The sequence below is a fragment of the Suncus etruscus genome, chromosome 1 (genome assembly GCF_024139225.1).
Source record: "Suncus etruscus isolate mSunEtr1 chromosome 1, mSunEtr1.pri.cur, whole genome shotgun sequence".
In the NCBI taxonomy this organism is placed as follows: Eukaryota; Metazoa; Chordata; class Mammalia; order Eulipotyphla; family Soricidae; genus Suncus; species Suncus etruscus.
In genome coordinates, this window is record NC_064848.1 from 178,157,758 (window position 1) to 178,185,753 (window position 27,996).

The window sequence follows — 27,996 nt, forward strand, 5'->3', positions numbered from 1 at the left end:
CCAACCCGGCCCGGCTCCCGGCCTTGTCACGACCCCCGGTGGTGGCCCGCTGCAGCCCTGCCCCGCCGAGCGAGCGATCGGACCGCGGGGCCCCACGGGCGGCCTCCGGAGCAGCTCCAGCCCATGCGGGCCGCGCGCCCGGCCGCTGGCGCTGAGGTCTCGGAGCTCTGCTGGGCCCCCGAGGAGGAGCCTCCGGAGGATCATCAATGCGGTTCAGGAATCGATTCCAGCGGTGAGCGGGAGCGGGAGGGACGGCGCCCCCAGCCCCGCGCTCCACCCACGCCGGGATCCCCGGGAGGGAGCGGGCCCCGGTGCCCGCCGGCGGAGCCCTCCCGCGTGGGTCCCCGCTCTCCCCTACCTGGATCCATCCTTCCCTTACTCTCCCTCCCCGCAGGTCCCGCGCCCTGGCCGGGCACCAGCTAGCTCCCTGGGGGTTCCCTGCACGCCCCGGCTGGCGTCCCTACATGAGCCTTTGGGGGGCAATCGAGGAGCTCTTGCCTGTCACCCCAGTCCCACCCACGCCCACCCCGCAGATCCCGATGGATTCCCAGCCCCTGCACCTCGGCTTCTCCCACCCGGACAAAGCTCTTTCCCTCTCATCGCCCGCGCCCCAGGCTCTCTGTTTGTGGGGGTCTCTGGGCACGCCCGTCCGTCCTCCCTGGCTATAACCCCATCCCCCAGAATTATGGTGTGGGGGAGACATGGGTCAGGAATTGGGGGGACCCCAGGCGTGCAACCCTGAGGCCGAGTAGCTGCTGAACCCCAGCATCTCGCTATGATGTAAAATAGGGGTGAGCGGTTTGTGGGTGCTTTTTTTTTTCTTTCTGCTTGGTGGTTCTAGTCATGGGGGGGAAACTGAGGCACCCCCCTGCTTGGTTCAGCTTTTGCTCCTCCAGGTTTCAAGAGCTCAGATTTTCGAGGCTCCCTCTCCCTCCGAGCTAGCGATGCCCTATAGGGCCCTGAGATGGGGGAGCCCTGAGAGTCTTGGGGTGCTGAGGTTTTGCGGGTGGGGAACGAGGAGGAATCGAGGTGGCACCGCTTGCAACAACCCAGGCAGGCTGCTGGATCCTGGAGAGCCAGTTGGTGGCAAGGAGGTGCCAGCCCAAACCCCTCCACCACCACTACCACCCCCAGGCCTGGGTCTCTGCCCTTTACCCTGGATGGAGGCCGGCCCACAGTTCGGGGCGTTGGGTTGGGTTGGGGGTGGGGGGAGCTGCTGTGGGCCCTTTTTTTGGGTTTGTTTTCTCACATTCTTACTCATTGAAGTGGGTGAAAGTTCACCCCTTCTGTGCGCCGACTCTACATCCATCCCTTTGTCTGGATTCTGCAGCCACCCCTGTTCCCAGTTCCCAGTCTGGCCAGTTTCGCCTGTGCAATGACAGGCAGCGTTTGAGAGAAGAAGAAGGAATGAATGCGGGACAGCCTTCCACGCACGGAGTTCATCGTTGAATGCTTAGGCACTGCCATTTATGCCTGATCTCAAAGTTGCACTTCTTTTATTTTCATGAAGGATGGGTGCTGCCACCCCGAGCCCCCATGATGTTCATCTCATTTTTTTTTTCTTCTGGACCTAAAGAGAAAGAAGCCAGAATTGTTTTAGAAAGAGTCGGGGGTTAGATTGCAATCAGAAGGGAGAAAATGGAGTAACTTCTGATATATTGTTCAGCATTCAGGGTCCTGAATAACATGATGTTATTTCCTAACCCCCGCGAGAACATAAAGTCTGTGCCCCCAAAGGTGAGAAGGATCGATCCCCTGGTGTTCTGCTCTTAGCTCCAGCGAGCACAGCCTGGGGGGGCTTAATGAGAATGTAACCCACGTTCAGGCGTCACTGGCTAAGGTCTGTGGGTGGTGTGCATTCGGCTCTTTTGATCTGGTTTTACTTCTCTGCACATATGTGTTCTTCCTGTTTTCAGACAACAGTGGTAAAAATTTTTTTGTGAAATTACCCTTATTTGATTATGAATTTGTAATATTTTCCCCTGTTCTTTAATTTTGGGGGAGAAAAGAGAAAATGTTTTATTGTCCTTTTTTTTTGGTCACAACATTAAAATCATATATTAAAGGAAGTTTAAAAAAAGATCTTAGAGGATCTTAGCTGGTTGAGCTATTTGGGGGTGGGGAATCTCTAATCTCTCCAGTCCTCATTATCACAGTGGTGGTGTGATTTTTGCCCTCTGCTCACATAAAAGTGGGAAGTACAGGCATTTTCTTTGCCTGGGACGGCCATAGACTGCACAGGTTTTCGTAGTTTTACAGGCTACAGAAAATCAGTGACTATCTAAACCTGATTTTCTTTGAAAAATCACATGAGTTTTTAATTTGGGGGGGGGGGAGCCACACCCGTTTGATGCTTAGGGGTTACTCTTGGCTAAGCGCTCAGAATCGCCCCTGGTTTGGGGGGACCATATGGGATGCCGGGGGATCGAACCGAGGTCCTTCCTTGGCTAGCTCTCCCAAGGCAGGCACCTTACCTCTAGCGCCACCTCATCGGCCCCCGAGTTTTTTAATTCTTGATTCTCTCTTATAGGCTAGATTTTTGAAAAGATCATTTTGAGGGTCAGTTTGGAGGTTAGAAATAAAACCTACAAGTAAATAGTAAAATAACAGAAGTTCTGTTTTTGTTTTTCTGGGTTTGGTTTTATTTTTTGTAGCCCAGCCTTCAAAATGTACCTCTTATTACAGTCTGTTTTGTTCTTTGGAGCATGGAAGCTACAGGTCGGAAAACGACTGAACTGTAGGGAGGGATATTCTGTCTTTGCACACCATGCACTGCTTTTCTGGATAGATTTCTCAGGATCTGATTGCATTAGGCCAGAGTTTGTAGCTATGCCTAAATTACAAGAAAACCTGAACACCTTGCTGGTGTGTTCATAATGGAAACTTGGCAGATGTTGTGGCTTTGGCTCAATTTCCAGAGTTCTGCCATTTCTGTGGAGGAGGGCTGGAAGGAAACAGCCCACTCACTGGGAGAGGACTTTGCACAGATGACTTATCTAAAAAAGCTTAATGTGTACTAAATTCTACTGGAAAAGAAGTGATGAATTTTATCCTTCTCCACACTAGAGTCCCCCTGCAGCACCAAAACAGACCAAAACATGTACCAAGCCCTTCCTGCTAGGAGACAAACTGGAATCCACCTGTCTGATAGAATAGCTTCTAACATATCAAGTACCTTCCTGTGCCAGGTGTTGGCTGGGTATTGATAGATGATTACCTGGTACAGGATATTGACTGACCCTGGAACACACAAATTGCAAACCTTTTTTATAGGGGAGCATCTAGGGTTAGAGGATGAAAGACTTTGATCTCTGCAAGGAGAGGCAAAACCAGCCTTTCCTCTGCCTTACCACAGCCTTGGGAGCATTGAGTCATTAGGAATAGGTAGGCTCCTCCTATGTGCTTTCTCTCTGATTTAATTACAATTATTGTCCACACTTCCCACAGTAGACACATTTTTTTGAACATTGGGCTCAGTCATGGGAGCTAATGAGGTGTTGTGCCAATGATAATGTTGAAAGGCAGGAATTTTCTTTTCAAGCCGATTCAGGGTTCTTTTGGCTTGAAGGCTCCCTGTTTGTCCTTGCTATAGATGGAACCTGATGAGTTTCCATTGAAACTGATAGACTGGCTCCTTTCTTTTCCCACTCCCTCTCTCCCTCCCTTCCTTCTCTCATTATCTTACTTTCTCTTTTACTTTTTCTCTGTTGGTTTATGGGCCACACTTAGGCAGTCCTCAGGGATCACTCCTGGTGGGTGCAGGGTACCACATAGGGTGCCAGAAATTGAACCTGGGTCAGTCACATGCAAAGCAAGTGGCCTATCCACTGTGCTTTGCACTGACCCTTTTTCGATAAAGATAAATAGTTAAGCTAAAGGTAGAGTATATCTGCCCTTTTTTCTTTTAGTCCTTTATTTATTTATTTATTTATTTATTTATTTATTTATTTATTTTTTTATTTATTTATTTATTTATTTTTTGGTTTTTTGGGCCACACCCGGCAGTGCTCAGGGGTTACTCCTGGCTGTCTGCTCAGAAATAGCTCCTGGCAGGCACGGGGGACCATATGGGACACCGGGATTCAAACCAACCACCTTTGGTCCTGGATCGGCTGCTTGCAAGGCAAACGCTGCTGTGCTATCTCTCCAGGCCCTAGTTCTTATTTATTAAGCTTGAGCATTAACTTGAATCTTGTGCCTAGGCTTGGCAATGAAAGGATATACAAGATGGCCTTTGTAGAGTTCATATTACAGTGGGGAAAGAGGAAATAAAACATGATAAGAAACAGATACCAGGACTCTGGTGACTGAATAGTGAATAGGGAAGGCTGTCAGGCAAACTTCCAAGGGGACATTCCATCTTGCCAGATGAGTAGAGAGACTGCAAAATAGTTCTGGAGAAGAAAGGTCTTGGAGGAAAGGATAGGTGCAACAGCCCTGTGGCAGATAAAGTTCCAGTTGCTAGAAAAGAAGGAAGTGGAGTTAGTAGAAGGTGTCCTTAAGGAAAATAAGACTCAGGTTGACAAAATAGTGAAAGCCAAACTGGCTAAGGGCTAGAGCCACTTTGGGAAGCCAAGAGCAAGTTTGTTTACTGAGACTGCAATGTATACTGTTATCACACTGCATGAAGACAAGCCTCTGTGAAGACTAGCATGGGCCCATTTAGACAGCCTATTTGCAGACCACAGATGACAATGTTTTCATTAACCTGTGCCCTGCTTTGTATGGTCTGCAGGACTCTAGAAGGGGTAACTCTTGGATGTTCTTTTTTTTTTTTTTTTTTTTTTTTTTGGTTTTTGGGCCACACCCGTTTGACGCTCAGGGGTTACTCCTGGCTATTTGCTCAGAAATCGCCCCTGGCTTGGGGGGGACCATATGGGACGCTGGGGGATCGAACCGCGGTCCTTCCTTGGCTAGTGCTTGCAAGGCAGACACCTTACCTCCAGCGCCACCTACCCGGCCCTTGGATGTTCTGAAGTTAGCATTGAGTATAGGGTATAGGGTCTTTGGAGAGTGAAGAACAAGAGACTGGTGTTTGATCTGAGATCTGCTGGGGGGGTGGGTTGCAAGTCTACTTTGAGCTAAATTTTAAATATCCCAGCACAATACCTAGGTTCCCAAATGTAGCTATTGGTTCTCTGCCTTGCAGTGCTGAGGGCTTACTCCCTGGCTTTGTACTCAGGGACTGTTCCTGGTAGGATTCAGGGAATCATATGGGGTGCCAGAGATCAAACTTAGGTTGGCCACTTGCAAGGAAAGCTCTCTACCCAAAAATTTAACTCTAATCCCAAAATTCTGCCTTGGAGGAAGAGAAAAGAATGAGAGGATAGATTAACTAGGTAAAGTGGAAGCTGGAGAGCACCAAAGGGAAGAAAATGATGAGGTGAGTAATAAATGACTATTAATATGGTGTCTTGTATCCAGGCCCGAATGACCTCTTTTAAAGCATGTTGAATATTTTCTGGCACTGGGTAACCTCAAGTGGCTTTCCTTTAGTCAAAAGTGTCTTCCATAGATGGATGCTGTTGCCATAACACTTTTCTTATCCTTTGGGGGGGGGGGAGAATAGTTCAGTGGGGGGGAGTTGATTTGCATTTTACATCTGCTTTTTTTTTTTTTTTTTGGTTTTTGGGCCACACCCGGTAATGCTCAGGGGTTACTCCTGGCTATGCGCTCAGAAGTTGCTCCTGGCTTGGGGGACCATATGGGACGCCGGGGGATCAAACTGTGGTCCGTCCAAGGCTAGCGCAGGCAAGGCAGGCACCTTACCTCTTGCGCCACCGCCCGGCCCCTACATCTGCTTTTTTAACTTAAACCTCAGGAATTATTTCTTCAGGAGGCTATGTTGGAGACAGGATCTTGATCAGAAATGTCAGATCTGATATGTCAGATAAGAGAATAAATGGAGAAATTGCATTGTAACTTTCCCACCAGAACACTGCTGCCTCCCATGAGCGCCCCCCCCTCTCCCACCCACTCCTGAAGAAATCAGCACCTAGCATAATGATGCTTCCTTTCCCTTATTCCCTGAATCTCCTCTGTCTAAAAGGAGAGACCATCTTGAGTCTTCTTCTGGGTGGTCTGTTTTACTCCACATCTGAGTTTATTTTTAAGCTGTTTTTCCAGGTGGGTAGACAAAACTGTCACAAATACAGCCATCCAGCTTCTTTGCTTTTAGGAGAAAATGTGAAAGTTATCCCTGTTGCTGTGTAATGGCTTGACTATTTTTAGATTGGGCTGCCAGAGATATAAATTGCTATTTCAGTCTGCAGTCTGGTGGTGGGTATACTAACCCGACTTACTGCACCCTGCATAAAACTCTCCACTTAATCACTCCTCAACCATCTTGGAACTTTACTCTTTGACCTTAAAAATTCCTAACAGGGTGTGCTGCTTATAATTCAGTTGTTAGATCTCAGGGTAATGATGTGGTAGATCCTTGAATGCTTGTGACGCTTTGAAAGCATTTTTCCCAAGAGTGTAATTATTTTCTTTTTTACTAATAAGAGCTGGATAGCAACACTTGCATCCCTTAGGAAATTAGTAAAATTATTTAAAGGATTGTCAGGGGAGAAAAGATTTATATATCTATGTTCAAGAATAGCTTGGATAAATTCTGACATTATTAACTATGTTTCTCTTAATGGTTTTCCATCTACCAGGTGAATTTCATTTAATGAGTTCATATTGTATATTTTAGTACAGAATTAACCCCCTTGGTGCTCCAAGTAAAGTATGTTCATTGTTCCAATCTCAGTCCCCAGTGGGTTATCTACCTGAACATACTGTATTGGGTTAATAGGGACTGCCATCTTATTTATATTTATGTGATTATCTTTGTTCAAAGAAAAGTAATGTTGGCTAGTCTTTTAACTTAACTGCAGACTGACACTATAGATTTATTTGTTTTAGCCAATTTATTTGGGGAGGCCAGGGTTGTGGGCCACATTTATGTCTGCTCAGAGATTGCTCCTGGTAGTACTCAAGAGACCCTGTGGTGCTCGAGATTGAACCTGGGCCTCCTATATACAAGCAGGTGTTCAACCTGTTCAGCCTCTTCAGTTATCTCCCTGGTTCCTGTCTTAGCCAGTTTTGCACAACCTGTCTACACTTTTGTTCAACCTAGCATTATTTTTCATTATAGCCAATTAATAAGGAATCGCTAGTGGCAAATAATGAAATTCCCCCACCACTTAATGTGCAAAAGCAAAGGACCTTTGCTTTTTGTGGGGAGGGGTGCACAGCCTGTTGATAAATTGCAGGCTTCAAGTAGGAATTCAATTTGAGCTCGTGATTTGTCAGGGCTCTTGTCTCTGCCTTGTTTCTTTGCATCTGGTGCTTTCAGGAAGCTGCTTGCCTTGCCTTTTCTTTCTTTTTTTTTTTTTTTCCTTCCAGAGTTAGTTGCTTTCTTCCAGAGAACAGATAGGCTCAATCAAAATCCCTTCTTTTTTTTTTTTTTTTTTTTTTTTTTTTTTTTTGGTTTTTGGGCCACACCCGGTAACGCTCAGGGGTTACTCCTGGCTATGTGCTCAGAAGTTGCTCCTGGCTTGGGGGACCATATGGGACACCGGGGGATCGAACCGCGGTCCGTCCAAGGCTAGCGCAGGCAAGGCAGGCACCTTACCTTTAGCGCCACCGCCCGGCCCTCAAAATCCCTTCTAAACCCAGGCTCTTGGGGTTTGGTGGGATCTTCACCCCACACTGAAAGAGGTGGTTCATTTTGGATACTTAGGTTAAGTCCGTCCATTTTTCACTAGGCTGCTGGTTGTCATGTTAACCCAAAGGGTTATTAGTTATTTGTTTTTTGAAACAAATGCATTCAGTTCAGGAAGAATGCAGGTGAAGATGAGCTTCTTAATTTTAGGTGGTTTAGAAGCAGCCAGATGTCATATATTTAAGCCATGTGTGCAAGAACAGGTAGGGAAACTATTTGAATTAACCTTTAATCAAGGTATACAAAGTTTAAGGGTCTACAAACGTAAGGACTTACACAATTTTGAGAGGAAAAATGCAAATAAATGCAACATCTTACTGCATTTAGTGATAGTCACTTTTGCAAAGTTTTGAAAAATTCCCTCCATTCTTTTTTTTCTGTTTAGATTTAAGATTTGATTTCCAAAGCAAATATTGGCCCTTTTTATGCAGAAGATTAGTATCAGCTTTAGATATGTTCTAAGCAAAAGAAACATAAAAATGTAAGATGTTTTGCATTCCATGCAATTGTGTTCATGATGAAGCCAGAAGTTTAGAAGACAATAATAAACTGAATTTCACTTCAAAAAAAGATTTGATTGTGCAAAGTGGACTCTCATTTACTGCTGATGGGAATGTCCACTAGTCCAGCCATTTTGAACAAATGGATATTCCTCAAAAAACTTGAGCTTCCATATGACCCAGCAGTATCACTCCTAGGAAAATACCCCAGTGGGCCCAGAAGCAAAATGCAAAAATAAGCCCTCTGCACTCACGTGTTTGTTCATGGAAGCACTATTCACAATAGCCAGAATCTGAAAACAACCCAAGTGCGGAGAACAGATGAGTGGATCAAGAAAGTATTCCATATACACAATGGAATACCGTGCATCTGTTAGGAAAATTGAAGTCATGAAATTTGCTTACACATGGATGGATATGGAGAATATCATCTTAAGCAAAATGAGTCAGTGGGGAGAGAGAAACAGAATGTTTGCTCTCATTTTAGGTTAGGGAAAAAAAAATATATATAATGGTAATAATATCCAGAGACAATAGAAATAAGCTGCCAGGAGAACCAGTCTATTGTAAGAAGCTTGCCATAAATAGTGGGTGGTAGGAAGTTAAGGCAGAGAATGACAACAATCACTCTGGCCAAGAAATGGACACTGAAAGGAGATAAAATGATGCACATACCCCGTCACTAACAATATTGCAATCCACAGTGTCTAAAAGAAAGGAGAGAGAAAAAGGAGAACACAAGAGAGAAGAAAATGTCTGCCCTAGAGGCAGGCAGGGGAGAGGGTAGGAGGGAAACTGGGGCCATTGACGGTGGGAAATGTGCAATGGTGAAAAATATTGTACATTGTATGATGGAAACTCAATCAGGAACAACTTTATAACTATCTCATAGTGATTCAATGAAAGAATTTATTTATAATTATTAAAAAAAGACTTGGTTGTGCATTTGAAATTTTTTATGCTCTCAGGGATTATTAGATCATTATTGTTTTGGTTTATTTACCTTAGTTGGTAGGTTTTTCTTGTGAACAAACTGAAAGGATACTTAATCCATTAAACTAGGACATTTGTTTTAAGACCTTTGCTGTTGTCTCAGTTTACACCAGTTAAAGAGGCTCTGGTTTTGTTTTCAGGAGCTAGGTATTACCATAGTCACCTTTTTATTGTACCACCCCTGGCAGGCTTCCCTGTCCGTTGTTTTTCAGACTTTGAACTCTTCTCACATGAAGTCTTTTTGTTTCTACAGGTTTATGAACCACCGGGCCCCAGCCAATGGCCGCTATAAACCAACTTGTTATGAACATGCTGCTAATTGTTACACACATGCAGTGAGTATAAGTTTTCTGCCTTTCCCATCCTTTACAGGTCTCTGGGAGAGGAGGAACAATTACAATTTTCTCTTGAAACCTCGAAGTTAGTGGAACCACCAATCTCTTTGAACTTACCTCCCAGGGTATCATACTGGTCATTATATCAGAGAGTGTAGGAGTATATGGAACACTGATTGCTTTAATTTTTAGTCAAATGGGTTCGTTTCTTTCTCTACGTAAGACCTTTAAAAGAATAATAATAGTAGGGAGTACCCTAGGTAGAGGAAACCATAGATGACTGTTCTTCAGTTATTCTAACCCCTGGAATAACATAAATTTGTTTTTGTTTTGTTTTCACACCCAGCTGTGCTCAGGGTTCAGTCCTGGCCCTGTGTTCAGGACTCACTCTTGGCAGGGCTTGGAATAACATATGGGGTACTGGAGATAGCATGTGGGTTGTGCGCTCCTGCCCACTGTACTATTATTCTGGCCCCATGAAATGAATTTTGACAAGGAAAGTTCACAAGTTGAGTACTTGGGACTGGACCTCAGGTTCCCAAGTGCAAAGCTTAAGCTCCAGCCCTCTGTGCTATCTTCTTGACCCATTTTCTAATTTCTAAACTATATATGATCCTCAAAACAAGTGGCCATGTCCTTTCTATTCTCACGATGCCCCTTTGTTTAGTGTAAGCAGATGTTGTTCCATATTGAAGAAAATTCTAATTTGGTCCTTAGTTCTTATTTTTTTTTTACCCTTATAAAAGCAAATGTACTTTAAGAGAAAGCTTAGATATACTGAAAAACAAATAAGCAAAACAAGGCTATTCAGGTAAATCCTCACAACTCTAATGTGCTTCATTTGTGTATGGTATTTGTGAATAGCATGTTGTTATATTTTGTTGATGTCATGTAACATGAGTGGTATTTTCTTGTGTTTTCTTGAGGTTTTTATTATTCTCTTAGAATTTGTTCTTGTCATTACTATTAATACTGCTGTAGGTTCTCAGGAATCGTTCATTTACCATCTACCCAGTAGTACTAGGAGATATTATATGAGTATCAAAACCCAGGGTCTCACACTGGTCCCTTATGATTTTTTATCTTATTTCCTGATATATACACATAATCTGTTTTATAGGAGACTCTTGACAATGCTTGAGCCTGTTGTGCTTGAGGGCCACAGGCCTATACCTGGCAGTGCACAGGGACCTTTTCGGTCCTTCTACCCATACAGTCCTCCCCCTCTTCCTCCTTAGCATCTTATTCCTCCTCTACCTCCTTCTCTCGCACCTTCCTCCTTCCTCCTCCTTCCCTTCTTCTCCCTTTCCTTCTTTTTCTTCTCCCCCTACATGCTGAGGATTTATCTTAAGGCCCTATGCATGCCAGACATGGACTCCAATCCTTTGAGCAATCTCTCCAGCTCTCCTAATGAGACTTTAGAGGGGAAAATATGGTAGCTGATAATATAATCTGTACACGAGAAATGAAGGAGACAAATTTACTTTTTTAGAGAAGGAATGCTGAGAACAGGCTAATTTATTTTAGGATAGTGTTAATGCAACATACAGGTTGCATATGAATAAGAATAAAGTATGTCTAAATTCAAGTCATCTTTGTTATTTCTTCGAAGTCCTCAAAGAATCAACAATATTTTCTATAAAGGGGGACATCTGCCAAATTAACTTTTTTTCATGGATTCTGATTTCATTTATAATAAAACAGTGACATTTGGTAATTATTTAGGATAAGTCAAAATTTGATAAAGCATCATCTTTTATATATTATAATTGTGGGATTCAGGTATTACTTATAATGCAGAAATAGCCTCATTTATCACTGACTGTCCTTTTTCCTCCAGTGTTAAAAATATTCTTATTTAAATAATTAATATGCTGGAATCATGCTAAAATATTTTTTCCCTGAGAAAAAAAATAATGTGTACCTGTCAGGCCTGTCCTGGATTCCATAAAAGAGCTCAGTAATGAAATTCAGAGTCACTTCTCTAGTGGACAATTTCTCTGGACCTATGGCATAGATTGCGAGCATAGGAACATTCACTGACCTCTTGACAGGGGTCTTTGATATAATGACTATTTCATGGGGAGTGAGCTTATTAATTGCACCAGAGGTCAAAATGTTTAAAATGCACAGTTTGACCTTGATTATCTTTTGGTTTTTGGGTCATACCCGGCAGCGCTCAGGGGGTTACTCCTGGCTCTATGCTCAGAAATCGTCCCTGGCAGGCTCGGGGGACCATATGGGATTTGAACCACCGATCTTCAGCATGCAAGGCCAAATGCTCCACCTCCATGCTAATCTCCAGCCCCAACTTGATGGTCTTTTATAGTTAGTTGCTTTTTAATAATATTTTATTCTTGATTAAATGTTTGATTAATTTAACAGAGCCAAAAGTTAAAATGACTTCTGGAGACCTTAAAAAACACAAGTGTGAAGTCCAGGGATGTATCTCAGCTGTGTAATAACACATGTGCTGCATATGTGAGAACCTGCACTAGAATTTGTTCTAAGGACTATGAATATTTGAATCATAGTTTGTTTTTGTTTTTTTGTTTTTGTTTTTGGGTCACATCTGGCTGTGCTCAGGACTTAATTCTGGCTCTGCACTCAGGGCTTTTCCTTGTGGGCCAGTGGGACCATCTGGGGTGCTGAGATTAAACCCGGATCTGCTCTATACAAGTCAAACACTTTATTAAATTATCTTTCTGGCCCCCTTGAATCACAGATTTTATGACTTTCCTCTCATTGTTCCAATCTCTATCCATTATCTTGAAAAATACCTTGTTTCTATATTGCTGACCAGCAAATGAAGTGTTGTTTATGTAGATAATGTTGAGGATTTAAATTAATTGGTAATGATTACTAAAATATAAAGCTCAAGCCTAAGGATAATATATGCTTGAGATAGACCTAAATCAGTTGAGGCTTTACTTTTCTTGATATGTATAGTAGGGAACTTGCATAGACCAAAGCAAAGGAAAAACTGATAAAACCTCCATGTTAATTTTTAGAATAGAAAGTACATCTTTTTTTTTTTTTTTTGAAAAGTACATCTTCTTAAATTACATTTCTGACTTTGGGATTTCAGAGACCAATACAATTTATGAAGCAAACAAAACACTTCTGCCTTCATCAGTTCATAAAGAGAGGGGTTTTCACTTTCACATGAAAAAGTAGAGTATTATTTCAAAATAACATAATGGAAAACCTTTTTTGTTAAGTTTTTCATTTTAATCTGGGCCAACGGAAACATGAGCATTTGGAAATTCGGTTCTTATCTAAGGAGATTTAGTATTCTGTTGAAAGGGTAAAAGTATACACTGGAGAAGAAAAATGATTGCTCAAGTTTACCTTCTTTGCCGGATATGCTTATTCTAACATAGTAGTATAGTTTATTTCTCTGAGGATTTGTTATGGAATGTTTATTAGTCAAAATTGCTGACAGAAAAACATCTCTGTTTTTTATGGACTATAAAAAAAAAAGATATAGGGAAGCAAAAATTCTCTTTATGGCCCTGGTATGGTTAAAGTTCTTTGCATAGATGGGAGTAGATTACAAAAGTGCTATTAAACTTGAATATCACTCCCAAATCAGTAGAATGTATAGCTCCAAATTAAAACATCAGGCAGGACACGTGACCTAAACAGGTGATTTGGGGGATTAGTTGGAGGAAGTTCACATTGTAAGATTTACTATTTCCTTTAGCCACCTGCCATGCTCTTGGGGTTTTACCTGGCTTTTGAGAAAAACAGGAAAGAATGATTTAAATCCAAGGTTTCCGCAGAAATCTGAGACTATGCCTTGCATCTGACTGTTTAAATTCCTATACTCAGGCACCTTGAAGACTAGGATTAAGTTGTGTTTAATTGAATCATATAGGGATAAAAAACGCCTCTTTTGTAAGTATGGAGTAAAGTTGCTTCTTTCTTGCCAATTGTTTCCCACTTATGGCCTTCTGAACAGCAGGACCCCGTTTACAGTGCAGGAACTGACAGTTTCATATGACTCTTGTCTTGCCAGAGAAAAGCAAATGTATAAAATGATTTTTTCTAGGAACTAGGGAGATAGCTCAAAAAGATTGGATTGCATGCTTTGCATGTGGAAGCCTTGGGTTTGATCCCTGGCACTGCCAGGGATGGTTCTTCAATAGCACTGCCAGGTGTGGACCCCCCCCCCCAAAGAATACAAATAAAAACAGTCTAAAATAGCCCCATGTGTGTTTTTCTGTTGTTTCTAACAAAGAGTTCAATTTGGTAAGACTTTGGATATTTGCTTTCTGTCCTTTCCCTCAGTTCCTCATTGTTCCGGCCTTTGTGGGCAGCGCCCTCCTCCATCGGCTGTCTGACGACTGCTGGGAGAAGATAACGGCATGGATTTATGGCATGGGCCTCTGTGCCCTCTTCAATCGTCTCCACAGTATTTTCACATTATATCATGGAAAAAGAGCCACCTCAGGTACTGTTGGCATGCCAGTTCAGCAGATGGGAATAGCAGACAAGTTAGCCTCCCACAGTGGCATGTTTTCAGCCACTGAAGTGAGAGATTTTATTTCTTTATCCACCATAAGGCTACCTCATTATTAGGAAATTTTCTGTGGGCCTAATAGAGTATGGGGACCCTCCCTCCAGGTATAGCTAAGGAAGCATGCTGTTGCTCAGCTATCTCAATCAAAATGGCACTGATTTCCCAGGACTTGGAGCTTAAGGCCTGTGCTTCACTCACCTGCTGTCAAGTGACTGTTAGCACCTTATTGTGAGTGATAGCTTATCGAGTGGTGGCTGTGAGGACACAGAACTCAGAGTTGGCTGTTGGGCTTCGACAACCCTGTCCCTTAGCTTTAGGGACAGACTCTTGACCTGATGTATCCTCAGTTTCTTCATTGATGAAGTGAGAATTACAATGTCTGACTCATAAGGTTATTGTGAATGGTGAATGAGGTAATGCATGTGAAAAAGAACTTAAAAATCATAAAGGACTAGAGGACTGATGTAATGAAGCTTTCTTACAGCTTTGTTCACTGTCTTACTATGCTCCATTTTCAGAATTGGGTCTGTACATCTATTCAAACAAGAGTCATGTGATTTTGCTACTGTTAGCTGCCAGGCACTTTCTGAACCACACCATGGACCTCCTGTCTTCATGGAAAAGACCATAAAAGCGTTTTACTTCTGAGGGAAGCTTGTCCAAGAGCAGCGCACCATTTAGTTGCTTATGAGATAGATTCTGTACAAAGGAAGCAGACTTCTTTTTAAGATTCAGAGCAGACAGAGTAATTTAAAATAATTTGAGCATCACCATTCCTAGGGTCCAGTACAGAAGTCTCAGGTCTGCTGAGTAAGGCTGAATAGCTCCAGGAATGTTTCTGGGGTTTTCTGAATACAAGATGCTTCCTCTATCACCCCTGCAAGAAAAACTTATTTTGGCTAGAATGTGGTTCAGCAGTAAAGCAAATGTCTCTCATGTGTGAGGCCCTGGGTTCAATCCTCAGCACTGCCAGAAAGAGATGCACAGATGTATGTATATGTATATTCAAATATGTGTATACATTTAAAGATAAAGCTCTTGATTTTATATAATCCTCAAGCCTCAAACTATTCAATCTAATATTTTAAAATGACATGCTTTATATAAGACTGGGATTTGAGATTTATAAAATGATTATTGCTTTTATCACTTAGAAAAATGGTTTTTAGATTGAATGTCTCTGGGGTAATCTAACCTATATGACTTAATTTTCACCTGAGGAAATTGAGACTCAGGCATGACCTGAATCAGTTATAATAGCAGAATCTGATTATCCCAGGACCTCTGACTCTGGGCCTGTGCGTTTTTTTCCTTCCCATGCTTCTCTATTCTACTTATAGTTTGCAGTTTGTTGCCTTTGCCTATAAAGTAACAGTCCTGGGCTTAAAATAAAACCAGAGCATTGAATCACAAGGGCATTCTGGGACACACAGAGCCTCAAAAGTACCTGTCCTGCTCCTAAGACCATGCTGTTGCCGAGCCTAGAGACCAGGACACTTCATTATCTTCTTGGCACAATCCACCACTGTGGTTGGCTGGGCTGACTTGGCTTGGATGTCTCGATTTCTGAATCAATAAAAAGTTGTAGCCTACTTCAGTCTTCAGGTCCTCCTTGCCAGGGGCTGGAGAAGAAGATGTAATAGAGACCAGATTCTCTGGAGCCTCGAAATAGCCCTGCTAGAATCATAAGCCATGTGTCGTTTTGTTCTGTATTACCTATTTTTTTAAAAAAAGAAATCAAGTTTAGCCTTAATGTAAGTAAAAGAGTAGAGAATTGACATTTTTTTTTTTTTTGGTTTTTGGGTCACACCCGGCGGTGCTCAGGGGTTTCTTCTGGCTGTCTGCTCAGAAATAGCTCCTGGCAGGCACAGGGGACCATATGGGACACCGGCATTCGAACCAACCACCTTTGGTCCTGGATCTGCTGCTTGCAAGGCAAACACCGCTGTGCTATCTCTCCGGGCCCGAGAATTGACATTTTTAAAAGCACTTCCTATGTGCTAAGGGTACAGTCCTAAGGACTGTAGCCATGGGCCAGATTGCCTCACTTAATGCTCACACATACTCTTGATGGATATGTTATTTCTGTTTACCTATGAAGAAAGTAAGGCTCGGAGGTGGTGAGATGACTGGAGGATTATGAATACAATCGCAGGTCCAACTTTTTCAACCAATCTAGGAAGATGACCTAGGAAGATATCAGACCTAGCTAGGAATCACAATCTTCCCTCCCGTCCTCTATTCTATCTTCTAGCCTCTTTAAATAGACCTTCTGTACTGTACTGTAGTTTGTGTCTAGAGTTCAGAAGCTCTCTAGATGATTTGGCTATGCAGTCACTTAGCGAAGCATTCATCTAGTGTTTACTTCTTAGAATCATGACCTTACTGTCTTCATTCCTTAACACACAACAACCTTCAGTAAGACTAAACATCCTCAGCCTGCTTTGGTCATCTGTGTTGGGGGAAGGGAAGTGGGATGCCTGAGAGGTGGGAATACATGTTCTTACCAAACTGAGTTTGCTATTGAAAACCAATTAAAAATGGTGCAATGCATTTGAGCTTTGTGTTGATTTTAGCTATTTCATGCATCTTGTATATATTTTTTAAAGTTGTGTACTTGAGACCAACTTGTAACTACCTTGAGAAAGTAAAGCCAAAACAGAAATTGCAACATAGCTGTGATAACTCATACTTCAGTTCTGAAAGCTCTAACTTGTTTTCCCCCTCCTCACCAGAACAATGGAGCATTGTTTTCACATGTGCGACAGAATGGTTATCTATTTCTTCATTGCTGCTTCTTATGCTCCATGGTAAGACACAGTCTTTCTCTTTTTGAAGATAGTGTTTTTATGATTAGAATTCCTTAGTTCTTTGCTTTCCTTCTTTCTGCCACTGTCCCTAGGCGTATGCCTCTCCCATTACCCCAGTACACATAAATCTATACATTCCTCACTCTTCCCCAGTATCATCTACTTGGGTCAGATCATGAATTTGAAGACTGTTGCTATGAGGTATCTTGAAGAAGAGATAGCTAAAGAAACTTGTTTTTCAGATTATAGATTATTCTAGAGAAATACTGAGAACCTACATGTCATAGCACATACACTTGTGAAATATGTCACCTTTGCCTTCCTTCTTCCTCGATGCCTTTGCTGCTGTTCTGAATATTACAGCAGCTCATTGTTAAGATGGACGTGCTGAAAATAGGTGTAAGGGGTATAAGTTTTTAATCTGTGCTCTTGGTCTTTCTAGCACAAAAGTGTCTACTAGACATTTGTTTAGTTAGATGAGTAACAAAACTAGTTAAATCTTTAGCGATTTTAAAAATACCTAGTGAGGGTGTTTCCTTGGTATGATATAATGTTTCGTTGTTTTGAAACCTATAATTAAGGAAGTATTTATTTTCCCTACTAAAGAGTAATATAGTTTTAAACCCTTAGAAATTTAGATTGTGCCATCAACTCCTATCATCATTAGAAATAGTCAGCCTCCAGATTCTTACTGATACAGCATCCTCATTCAAAAGGAGCCTAATTATCTATTGGAGTGAAAAGCACTGTCTGCTTATTCCTGAATTATAGGTCTGCATGTATAAGAGCAAGAACTTTTGTGAAGTGTACCTCAATTTGTAATAACTAAATAAAATGGTAATTTAGGCTGAGGACTCAAACAGCGGAATGAGAAATTTGTTTATTTGTAGTCCTTAGTATTTCCACTTAGAAATATTAACTTTAGGGGCCGGCAAGGTGGTGCTAGAGGTAAGCTGTCTGCCTTGTAAGCGTTAGCCAAGGAAGGACTGCGGTTCGATCCCCCGGCATCCCATAAGGTCCCCCCAAGCCAGGGGCAATTTCTGAACGTTTAGTCAAGAGTAACCCCTGAGCATCAAACAAGTGTGGCCTGAAAAGCCAAAAAAAAAAAAAAAAAAAAAAAGAAAGAAAATAATATTAACTTTAGGAGTCAGAGTGATAGCACAGTGGTAGGATGTCTTACACGCAGCCTACTCAGGACTGACCCAGGATCAATACCTGGCATCTCATATGGTTCCCTGTACATGCCAGAAGTGATTTCTGCTCACAGAGGCAGGAGTAACCCCTGCACACTGCCAAGTGTGACCCAAAGAAAAACAAACAAACAAACAAAAAAGAAATGCTAATTTTGTAGTAAGAGCCAGTAGGGCAACATTTTTTTTCATTTCTTAATGAAAAGTAATATTAAAATGAGCTGACATGATTTAAAATTTAGACTTCACAAAACTTCATCTTTAGGTTCTCACCAAAATTCTCTCTAGGGGCCAGAGAGATAGCACAGTGGTAGGGCATTTGCCTTGCATGTGGCCAACCTGGGAGGGTCCCAGTTTGATTCCTGGCATCTCATATGGTCCCCCTGAGTGCCACTGGGTGTGGCCTAAAAACCAGTTAAAGTGTTTTTGTTTTTTTTTTAATTTCTCTCCAAACACACCCCCACAAAAAACAAACAAACAAACAAACAAAAACTGGCTCAGTGGTTTTAAATCCAAAACTTGTAAAGCTGGGAGTTCAAACTCCATTGCTATCTGCATGTGCTGAAGCAGTCCTAGTTGCCCTACATCCTTGCAAAGGGGGAAAAAATGTCTCCCATAGCATATTAGAGACACTTGGTATGAGTATTAGGAATCCTTTGTGGTTAGGTAATCCCAGTTCAGAATTTTGTTCAGGATTCTATATACCCAACCTGCTTGTATTTCAATTGCTAGAAATAAAAGCAAGCAACTTCTACTGCATCTGCATAAGGAAATTCAGGTGTCACAGATGTATTAGGACTCATTCTACATGCTTCCTTTTAGCTGGTTCTATTTTAAAACCACAGGAGAATGAATTCTATGTCTTAAAGGTCAACTGACAATTTTATCTTTAATTTTGCCCTGCTGCCCAAATATTGCCTGCCATAGCATAGTGAAATTGCAGCACAGTGGGGATGAGAGCCTCTCTTCCTGGTCTAATCCTAGTAATTCGTTTTCCTTGTTTTCAGTGTCTAGAGGAAAACTTGGGCTTTTCTGAATTCACTTCATTTATCATTTCTATTCTTTGTTGTCATGTTTACATTTTTAGGTTAAATCTCCGTGAACTTGGACCCCTGGCATCTCATATGCGTTGGTTTATCTGGCTCATGGCAGCTGGAGGAACCATTTATGTATTTCTCTACCATGAAAAGTAAGAGAAAATCATTTCTGTTTGATGTTGGCTGTCTAAATTTCATCTGTGTTACAATACATTTTATATATTTCCCTTCAAAATAGTAGAAATACATAAAATAGAATATCTATTGTTTTAACAAATCTTCAAAAACATCTGGTTTTCTTTCTTGGGGTGCAAATTGCTTTGAAAAGAAATGAGTGGCAAATGCCCAGCTTAAGCACAAGATTAACTCACAGTTGGGCCTCATTTCAGATCCTCAGGCAGATGAATAACTCTATCCTCTGGATTTAGTAATGAAATTAAAAAAAAAAATCACCTTTTGGGCCCGGAGAGATAGCACAGTGGCGTTTGCCTTGCAAGCAGCCGATCCAGGACCAAAGGTGGTTGGTTCGAATCCCAGTGTCCCATATGGTCCACCGTGCCTGCCAGGAGCTATTTCTGAGCAGACAGCCAGGAGTAACCCCTGAGCACTGCCGGATATGATCTAAAAACCACAAAAAAAAAAAAAAAAAATCACCTTTTTTTTTTTTTAAAAGAGACGATTGTAGAGCATAAATATTAACGCCGACATAACACTAACCTAGATAAAGAACCCCAAAGATGTTTGAAAACTGATTCCAGGAGAAAAGGAGTATCTGGAATTGAACCTAAACCCTGAATATCCTAAAAGTGGAACATTTTTTTTTTTATAAAACTGTTATTTGTAGCTCATAGATGAGCCCATAAAATAAGATCAAATCAAACTGTTTTGAAATTCATATCTTAGTTCGAGAGACTTTCAAAGTCATCTGGTTCCAGCTTCGTGCATAGAAGAGGAAAATGTTTGTCAATTAGTGACTCATTTGCAAAAAAAATTCAGTGGTTCTTTTCATTCTTTTATATGTTTGAAACTCACAGCCATTTAGAGTTGCTGTGGATATTGTTTATTAGATTCTTTATTGTGGTTGGCAGAAAGGCACTCAGAATTAAATATAATTTATGTTTAGCACATTAAATTGTTTACCTTCAGATGAAAATGGGTAGTTTTACAAAATCTCTGACTGAGATTCATTAAGAAGCATTTTTGAATGTAATTATCAATTTCTGATTGGTATTAATGCAGTCAATAGAAAAATCCAAGGAGCAATCTGCTTCTTAGGCTTAAATTTCTGATACCAAAATTAAGGCCTTCTAATATAAACTTATATAAACTAAAAGATAAACTAAAACCACAAACTCATTCTTTTCTGCCTCCTGATATGATTCCTTCATCATAGACTTGATTATAAAACATTGTAAGAATGGCACATACATCATCCTTGGCCATTCGGTTTGGCTGTTATCAGGGAGTATGTACTTAAATTGTACCAGATACTGTTCACAGTTCGGCAGATCCACATATAGATAAAATTTGGTCCCTGACTTTGAGGAACTTAAAGGTCCAGTGCAAAGAAGCAGAAATATGAGCTGAATTGCAATACAGTATATTTCAAAGTATATCCAGCCATTCTGTAGCCTAAAGTACTGAGCCTCACAAATTGGAATTTGTGTAGTCGCAAAGAGAAAATAGAAACAAATAAAATTGCAGGCCAGTTATTACTTATGACTCTGTGATGCTATTAACAGTAGACTGAGTTGTTCCTTGTCCATCCTTATAATTTCCATCCCATCAGCTATAGCTGTGAATTAAATTATAATGAAGGCAAATACTCTATGAAAGAGAAAAATGAGTGGTGGATTGAATTCAACAGTAAGTCCTTTTAACAGAAAACATTTCTAGGTAGCATTTGGTTTTGATGCCTTTTCAATCCAGAAAGAAATGCTAGCTCATTGTTAACTCACCTACTGGAGGCCGGTATTTTCTTGCTGGGAAAGTACGTTTCTTTTGAGTAGTGAAGATTTTATATTTCCTTTTCAAAAGAAGAAAGAACCTGGTTATGGAAATGTGCTGTAGAAATAAATTATTAATTAACTGCATTTCTTTCCTACAGGTATAAGGTGGTTGAGCTCTTTTTCTATCTCACAATGGGATTTTCACCAGCGTTGGTGGTGACATCAATGGTAAGGAGTGACTTTATAATTTTATTTATTTCATGTAATTTCTCTGTAAATCAATGGGTTGCTCCACTGCCCCTACAAAGACATAGCTTTTCACCATTAGAGGAATGCACATCTGGTGATGCTCAAGGGTTACTCTTGGCTCCACATTCAGGAACTAATCCTTGTATGCTTGGGGGGGACTATATGGGATGCCAGTGATGAAACCTAGGTTGGATGCATGCAAGAAAAGCACTCTACCTCTTATATTATCACACTGGCCCCTCAATTTCTAGTTTTTTGAGGAAGACTCATATTTGTTTCTAAAAAGGCTGGCCCAATTGATTTTCTCACCAGCAGTGAATTAGAGCCCTTTTCTCCCAATATGTACACCAGGACTGGTTGTTTTTGTTCTTCGTGATGTGTGCCAGTCTCTGTGATGGTATCTCATTGTTATTTTGATTTTCATCTCCCTGATGATTAATGATGTGGAGCATTTTTCTTATATACCTTTGGTCATCTGTATTTTTTCTTTGAGGAAGTATCTATTCATCTCTTTCCAATTTTTGATGGGGTTGAATTTTTTGTTCTGATTTGTTTTACATTATACTGGTGCCTTGTATATCTTAAACATTAACCCCTTGCGAGGTGGGTGTTGAATAAATACTCTATTCTATGTTTACCCTTGCTTATAAGCCATATTAGTGCTGTTATATTGATAAAATACTTATTTTTTTCTTACTTTGCTTGAAAATATCTTTAAGGGATTTTTATGGGTAGAAGTGTACCATCACTTTTAAGTAGTTGGTAATCATGTATTTTCATCTGCCTTTTAAATTAAATTATCATTATGAAATTTCCATCAATCTGCAACAGACATCATTAGATTTATATTATCCCGCCCAATTGGTTATTTTTGGCTTTAGCTTATGTATTCCACTATCTTATATTCTACATTTTAGGGCTCTAGCCACTATATTCATTAAGGATATCACACGTGTTTAGTTTGAACTTTCTTCTGAGCCTAGTGGTCAGAAGAACTACACTATTATTTCACTCCTGAGTTCATAACCATATTTAAAAGAATATTATTTTATTGTATATAGTTTGTCCAGGTGATAAAAATCTAAAATTTGGGGAGTTGTAGATTGAAATGATTTTTCAGAGGAAGTATCTTGAGTAGGTAATAAATATGTTTCTTTGAGAATTGAACCTTATGAAAGCTTTAATGATTGTCTAGCGTCAAAATACATGTAGTTCAGTTGATAAAGACAACAGGAGGAGAGGAGAGAAGTTAATGACTCCAGTGAGAAAATCTGCCTTAAAGACTATATAGGACTGCTCAGGACACCCAATATAATAGGAAGAAGATCTGTGTAGATAGGTTACTAATCACTAGGGTAGAACTTCGAGTCAATTCCTGCCGGGTATCATATGAGCAGGTTTATCCAGTAATTTTACTAGCCTAAATCTTTAATTGGCATTTTCATAAGTAGTACAGTAGCAAGTGACTAATGTTGGTGATTGAATAGGATAAACCTCACACTTAGAATCAAGCAAATAAGTACAGATCATATTAAATAAAAAAAAAATAACTATAGTAGTGTTTTAGGATATATTTGTTTAGAGAAAGTGGAGACTACGGGAACACATTACAAGTACCAGAAAAGTTTACATTAATGGAAACAGGTAGGAGTCAAGAGTCATTTGGGATGCTGGATGTAGTACAGCTATTTCAACAGCAAGGAAGAGGAGGAAGGAGAGGAGAGGAGGAAGAATTGAAAATATTCTTTGTTGGAAACACAAGTGCTGGTACTAATTCAATTTAGCACCAGTGCATGTTATATCGTTTTTGTAGCTAACCATGGGTCTTGTGAAATATCTCATAGAGACCAAACAAACACAACATTCAGAAAGAACTTCATAATTCATCTGAACTAATACCATGTGCATGAAGACTCACAACTTTAATTCTTGGTTAGAATAATGAGTAAAACATCATCTTCTGCCATAGGAATTATAAAACTAGGAAAAGTACATCAACTCAGATTGAGACAGAGATAGAGAACAGAGTCTTAACAGGAAAATGATCCTGGAGGGGAGAGAAACCAAAAGATAAGTGTCCAACTCACCTCTGTCTGGGGAAATTTTGCAATCTGCAAGAAAACGAAAAAGAGACATTGGTAGCCAGTACAGTAGTATAGCAGGTAGGACCAGACCTGGATTTGATTCCTGACAACCCATAGGGTCCCCTGAACCTTCCCAGAGTGATTCTGGAGTGCAGAGCTGAGGAGCAATCTCTGAGTACCGCTGGTTGTGACCCCAAAAGGTGAACAATTAGTAGAGACATGGACCAGAGAGTTAGTACATTAGCTATTTAGTTAGTAGAAAGTTAAGTCACTTGCTTTGTACACTGCTTACCCAGGGTTAGAGCCCTGCTGCTACATATGGTTCCCCTTGTACTACCTGAAGTGATCCCTGAGTACTGTTAAGCATCACCCATTAAAGAGAGAAAAAGGAGAGAGAAAAGAGGAAAAAGGGAAACAGTGAGGCAAAGGGAAAGGAAGGGTGAGGTAGACAGAGCAGGGCATGGCAGAGAGCAGCAGTCTGGATAGATGAAAAGGAGAACTGTATTTTTATTTATTGAGCTACAACTTGAGGGCAGAATCTATCAGTCTTAGTTTCCATAAATCTGGAGACTTCCTTATATTCTAAGCTGAATTTGTATAGGGTAAAGCTTTGTATAACCTAGCCAAGAATAGCCATTGGAGGACTGAGATAAATGGAAACATATATCCACAAAAAATTTATAAGACAACATAAGTATGATTTTTATTCTTTATATATCACCAGGGGCCTGGAGCAATAATAATACAGGTAGAGTGCTTGCCTTGCACAAGGCCAACCCTGATTAATCCCTGGCACTCCGTTTGGTCCACCAGATCCCTTCAAGAGTTAGCCCTGGGCCCGGAGAGATAGCACAGTGGCGTTTGCCTTGCAAGCAGTCGATCCAGGACCAAAGGTGGTTGGTTCGAATCCCGGTATCCCATATGGTCCCCCGTGCCTGCCAGGAGCTATTTCTGAGCAGACAGCCAGGAGTAACCCCTGAGCACTGCCGGGTGTGGCCCCCCCCCCCAAAAAAAAAAGAGTTAGCCCTGAGCACAGAACCAGGAGTTCATTCTGAGCAGTTCTGGGTGTGTCCCCAAAACAATAATAAAAAGGAAAATCATTGTTTATTAGCAGAATGTTCAGTAGAAGGAATGAATGTCTTAATAAACATAAGTGTCAGCACAAATCTCCAAAACCATACCAAGCAAAAGAGAAGCCAGGTCAGAGCAATAGACTGTAGAGTAGGTAAGGTGCTTGCTTGCATGAAGCCAGTCCGGTGTCTATCCATGGCACTCCATATGGCCCTGCAAGGACTGCTATGAGTGATCCTTTACCACAGAGGTAGGAATAATTCCCAAGTATCTAGCTAGGTACAACTGGGCCCAGAAAATAAAGGGGTGGGGGAAGCCAGACAGAGAAGTCTATAGTGTACTTCTATTTATGTGCAGTTTTAGAACAGATAGACAGTGGCAATAGCAATAAAAGCCATGGTTGCCTTAGAGGAATAGGGATGCATATTTGAATAGAAGGAGGTGGGTAATATAGTCTCTATTGTCCACTTTGATCTTTGTATTAAACTCTGTAAAATAATATTCAGGGCTATTGTTTTATTTGATTGGTTGATGGTTGTTGGGGCCACTTATTCCTGGCTCCGCTCAGGGATCACTTCTGGCTTGGGGAACTCAGGGAATGCTTCACACTAATCTTCAGTTTCCCCTTCAGCCCATACTTAATTCAGATCCTGATTATGCCACTAAAAAGCAGTGGGGTCTTGAGTAAATTATTAAACTACTCACTGTGTTAGTAATAACCCAATTTAGGGTTTCAGAGATTTAATTGAATTAAATACATGTGCTTCAGGTACCTATTGATAATGAAGAAAATAATTGTGTTTTGTTTTAGAATTAAATATTCTACTTCTGTTAAAGTTGATACAATAAATACGATTATTATGAAATCTTAAGCAACTATTTATGAATAGACTGTCACAACCAACCTGTGTACTTGGTTGAGCTCTTGTTTATTATTTCAATACACTAAAGGAAAGATGATCATCTTTTGGGGAAAGTAACTAGATATACGACTTTGTTCAGGCTACTTCATTTCTTAGGTTTTACTTTATATCTATTATCTCCAAATATGGAGGTTGTATGGGGGAGTGGGGGATTTAATCATTTGGAAAGCTTTGGAGGGAGGTGCAGTAGGGTTAAGAACTTCACCAGATTCTAAAACTGACAAATGACTTCCAAATGGTAAGAGCGACTAGAGTTAGAAATCCATTACCTTTTTCGTTTGAGCTGGTTTCTTTCTCATCTTTGAATCCTACAAAAACCCAGAGGGCTTAATTAAACTCGGAAGATGATCATTCTCATCCCTGGCCCTGGATCCTATCTTTTTTTTCTCACCCTTAGTCATCTATTGCCTTGGCCCATTCAGGTGGGAAGCTGCATTAAATCTTCTTCCTAAGCTCCTTGAAAGACTTGATTATAGTAACCTGCTCTACAGCCATTAATGTCCAGGCATATAGGACATCCATACCTCATCCCTTCCAAAATCTGTCCATTGCCTGGCTAGAAATTTACCCACCATGCAGAACCTGAGACCATTCTATTCCTAGTCCTTAGTATGGAGGGTATTGACTGACTTTCATCAGTTTCCTATGTATGCCCTGCTTTGCTTTTCTCCTTTCCATTCATTGACACACTCAATTTAATTATACTCTTGAGGTGGGTCTTTGGTTTGTCATTAGTCAAGGGGTTTGCTGGAGACAAGGGCATGGTAGGGCTCACTCCTGGCTCTGTGCACACAAAGGGCCATTGAGGGGCCAGAGAGAGTATGGAGGTAAGGTGTTTGCCTTTCATGCAGAAGGACAGTAGTTCGAATCCCGGCATCCCATATGTTCCCTCGTGCCTGCCAGGGGCGATTTCTGAGCATAGAGCCAAGAGTAATCCCTGAGTGCTGTCGGGTGTGACCCACCCCCCAAAAAAAAGGGCCATTGAACTGGAGTAAGCCATGTTTAGTACCTCAAGGCAAACACATTAACCCCAGAACTGTCTCTCTAGCACCTGACCACCTAGATCTTTGAAAAGCAACCGTAACCTACAAATTCTCCTTTCTGTACTAGAATACACGATTGTAACTTTCCAACTCAACTAAAAAATACCCAGGCTCAAAATCAAACAAATAAACAAAAGACCTGGCAGCCTCCAGTTGATAAGAAACTAGGTTCTACTGTACAGTCTCTGATCTTAAGTCACTGGTAGCTGTGATTTTCCTGTTACAGTCCTTGGGGAAGCTCTTCAGCTCACACAAGTAAGAAAGGTCCCAAAAAAAAGCAATTGGTGTAAAATAGGAAGTCAACAAGAAGTGAACATTTTACATATCAGGCAGAGATGTAAATTATAAATGGAGTGTTGTGGGTGTGCCTTTCATAAAGGAGAAAGCTCCTAAAGGGGAAGATAAAAGCTAGGGATTGCACTTTATTGAAATGAACTGTCATGTCAAGATGTGACTGTGTTCTGTTCAGACTTGCTACAGATAAACAGACTGGCTTTTCATCTGGGACCTGTAACCTGACTGCTTGGTCAAATTAGGCCAGTCCACCCAAGAGTAATCCAAGTAGGAGACTGTTCAATTGAGTTCATACTCACACATCAGGATTCTGTTCATGCTTAGAAAATCCAGAAACTTAGGAGGGAATTGCAATGATCTCTGTAGTTTGTCACATGACGAGTAACAGCAAAACCTTTTTTTTTTTCATCTGTTGACAGAATAACACCGATGGACTTTACGAACTTGCCTTTGGGGGCTTAATTTATTGCGTGGGAGTTGTGTTCTTCAAGAGTGATGGCATCATTCCATTTGCCCATGCCATCTGGCACCTGTTTGTGGCCACGGCAGCTGCAGTGCATTACTATGCCATTTGGAAATATCTTTACCGAAGTCCTACAGATTTTATGCGACATTTATGACCAATCTGTACTAGGTCTCCAAACCAGTATTATTTTAATTATGGCACTTGGGAATGGGGTAAGAGCTGAAAATTGCACAGAGGGGGGGAAAAAAAAAAAAGAAGACACTGCACTGACTTTATCTTTATATCTTTTGACTATATTTACTGTGAAAGTTATAAAAGCTGTGTTTTGGAATTCTCCCTCTCACAGCAGATAAATAAGATAGTGAATTAATTCTTCATTCCATTCCACTATCATGAAGGACTCTGCGTAGACTTGGCCAACTGATGTTTACAAAGCCGAATTTTGTATTTTCATTTTACAGGTTTTACTACATGGTTTTTCTAAATTACTGGGTCAGGTTGTCAAAGTCAGTGCAACTACAAGCTTCCTTTTTAAGAGAAATCATTTCTATCACTTTCCCATCAGCTATGTAAAGAATCATGGACAGAACTTACACTACCTTTACCATGTTTCATCTTGGCATAACATGGTTATTTTTTAAAGAGAAACTTTAGTTTTTGTAAATTTTTAAAAACAATTTCATTGAACCACATCTCCGTGGTTCTTCATTCATGTGAATTTTTGCAGAAAATTTTCAACATTCCACAAACAAACATTATACCTCTTCTCGATCGTTTTATTAAGCATGGAGAGAAATTGCCAATTTTTAAAAA

At 40.8% G+C, this 27,996-nt stretch overlaps 1 protein-coding gene across 1 annotated transcript; it reads left to right on the forward strand.

Moving 5' to 3' along the window:
* Nucleotides 1-27,996, forward strand: MMD (monocyte to macrophage differentiation associated). Its single transcript, XM_049772602.1, is given in 8 exon segments — nucleotides 1-232; nucleotides 9,461-9,542; nucleotides 13,836-13,946; nucleotides 13,949-13,998; nucleotides 16,803-16,877; nucleotides 19,155-19,256; nucleotides 21,212-21,281; nucleotides 27,137-27,996. Coding segments are annotated over 8 exon segments (717 nt in total). The 5' UTR covers nucleotides 1-206; the 3' UTR covers nucleotides 27,338-27,996.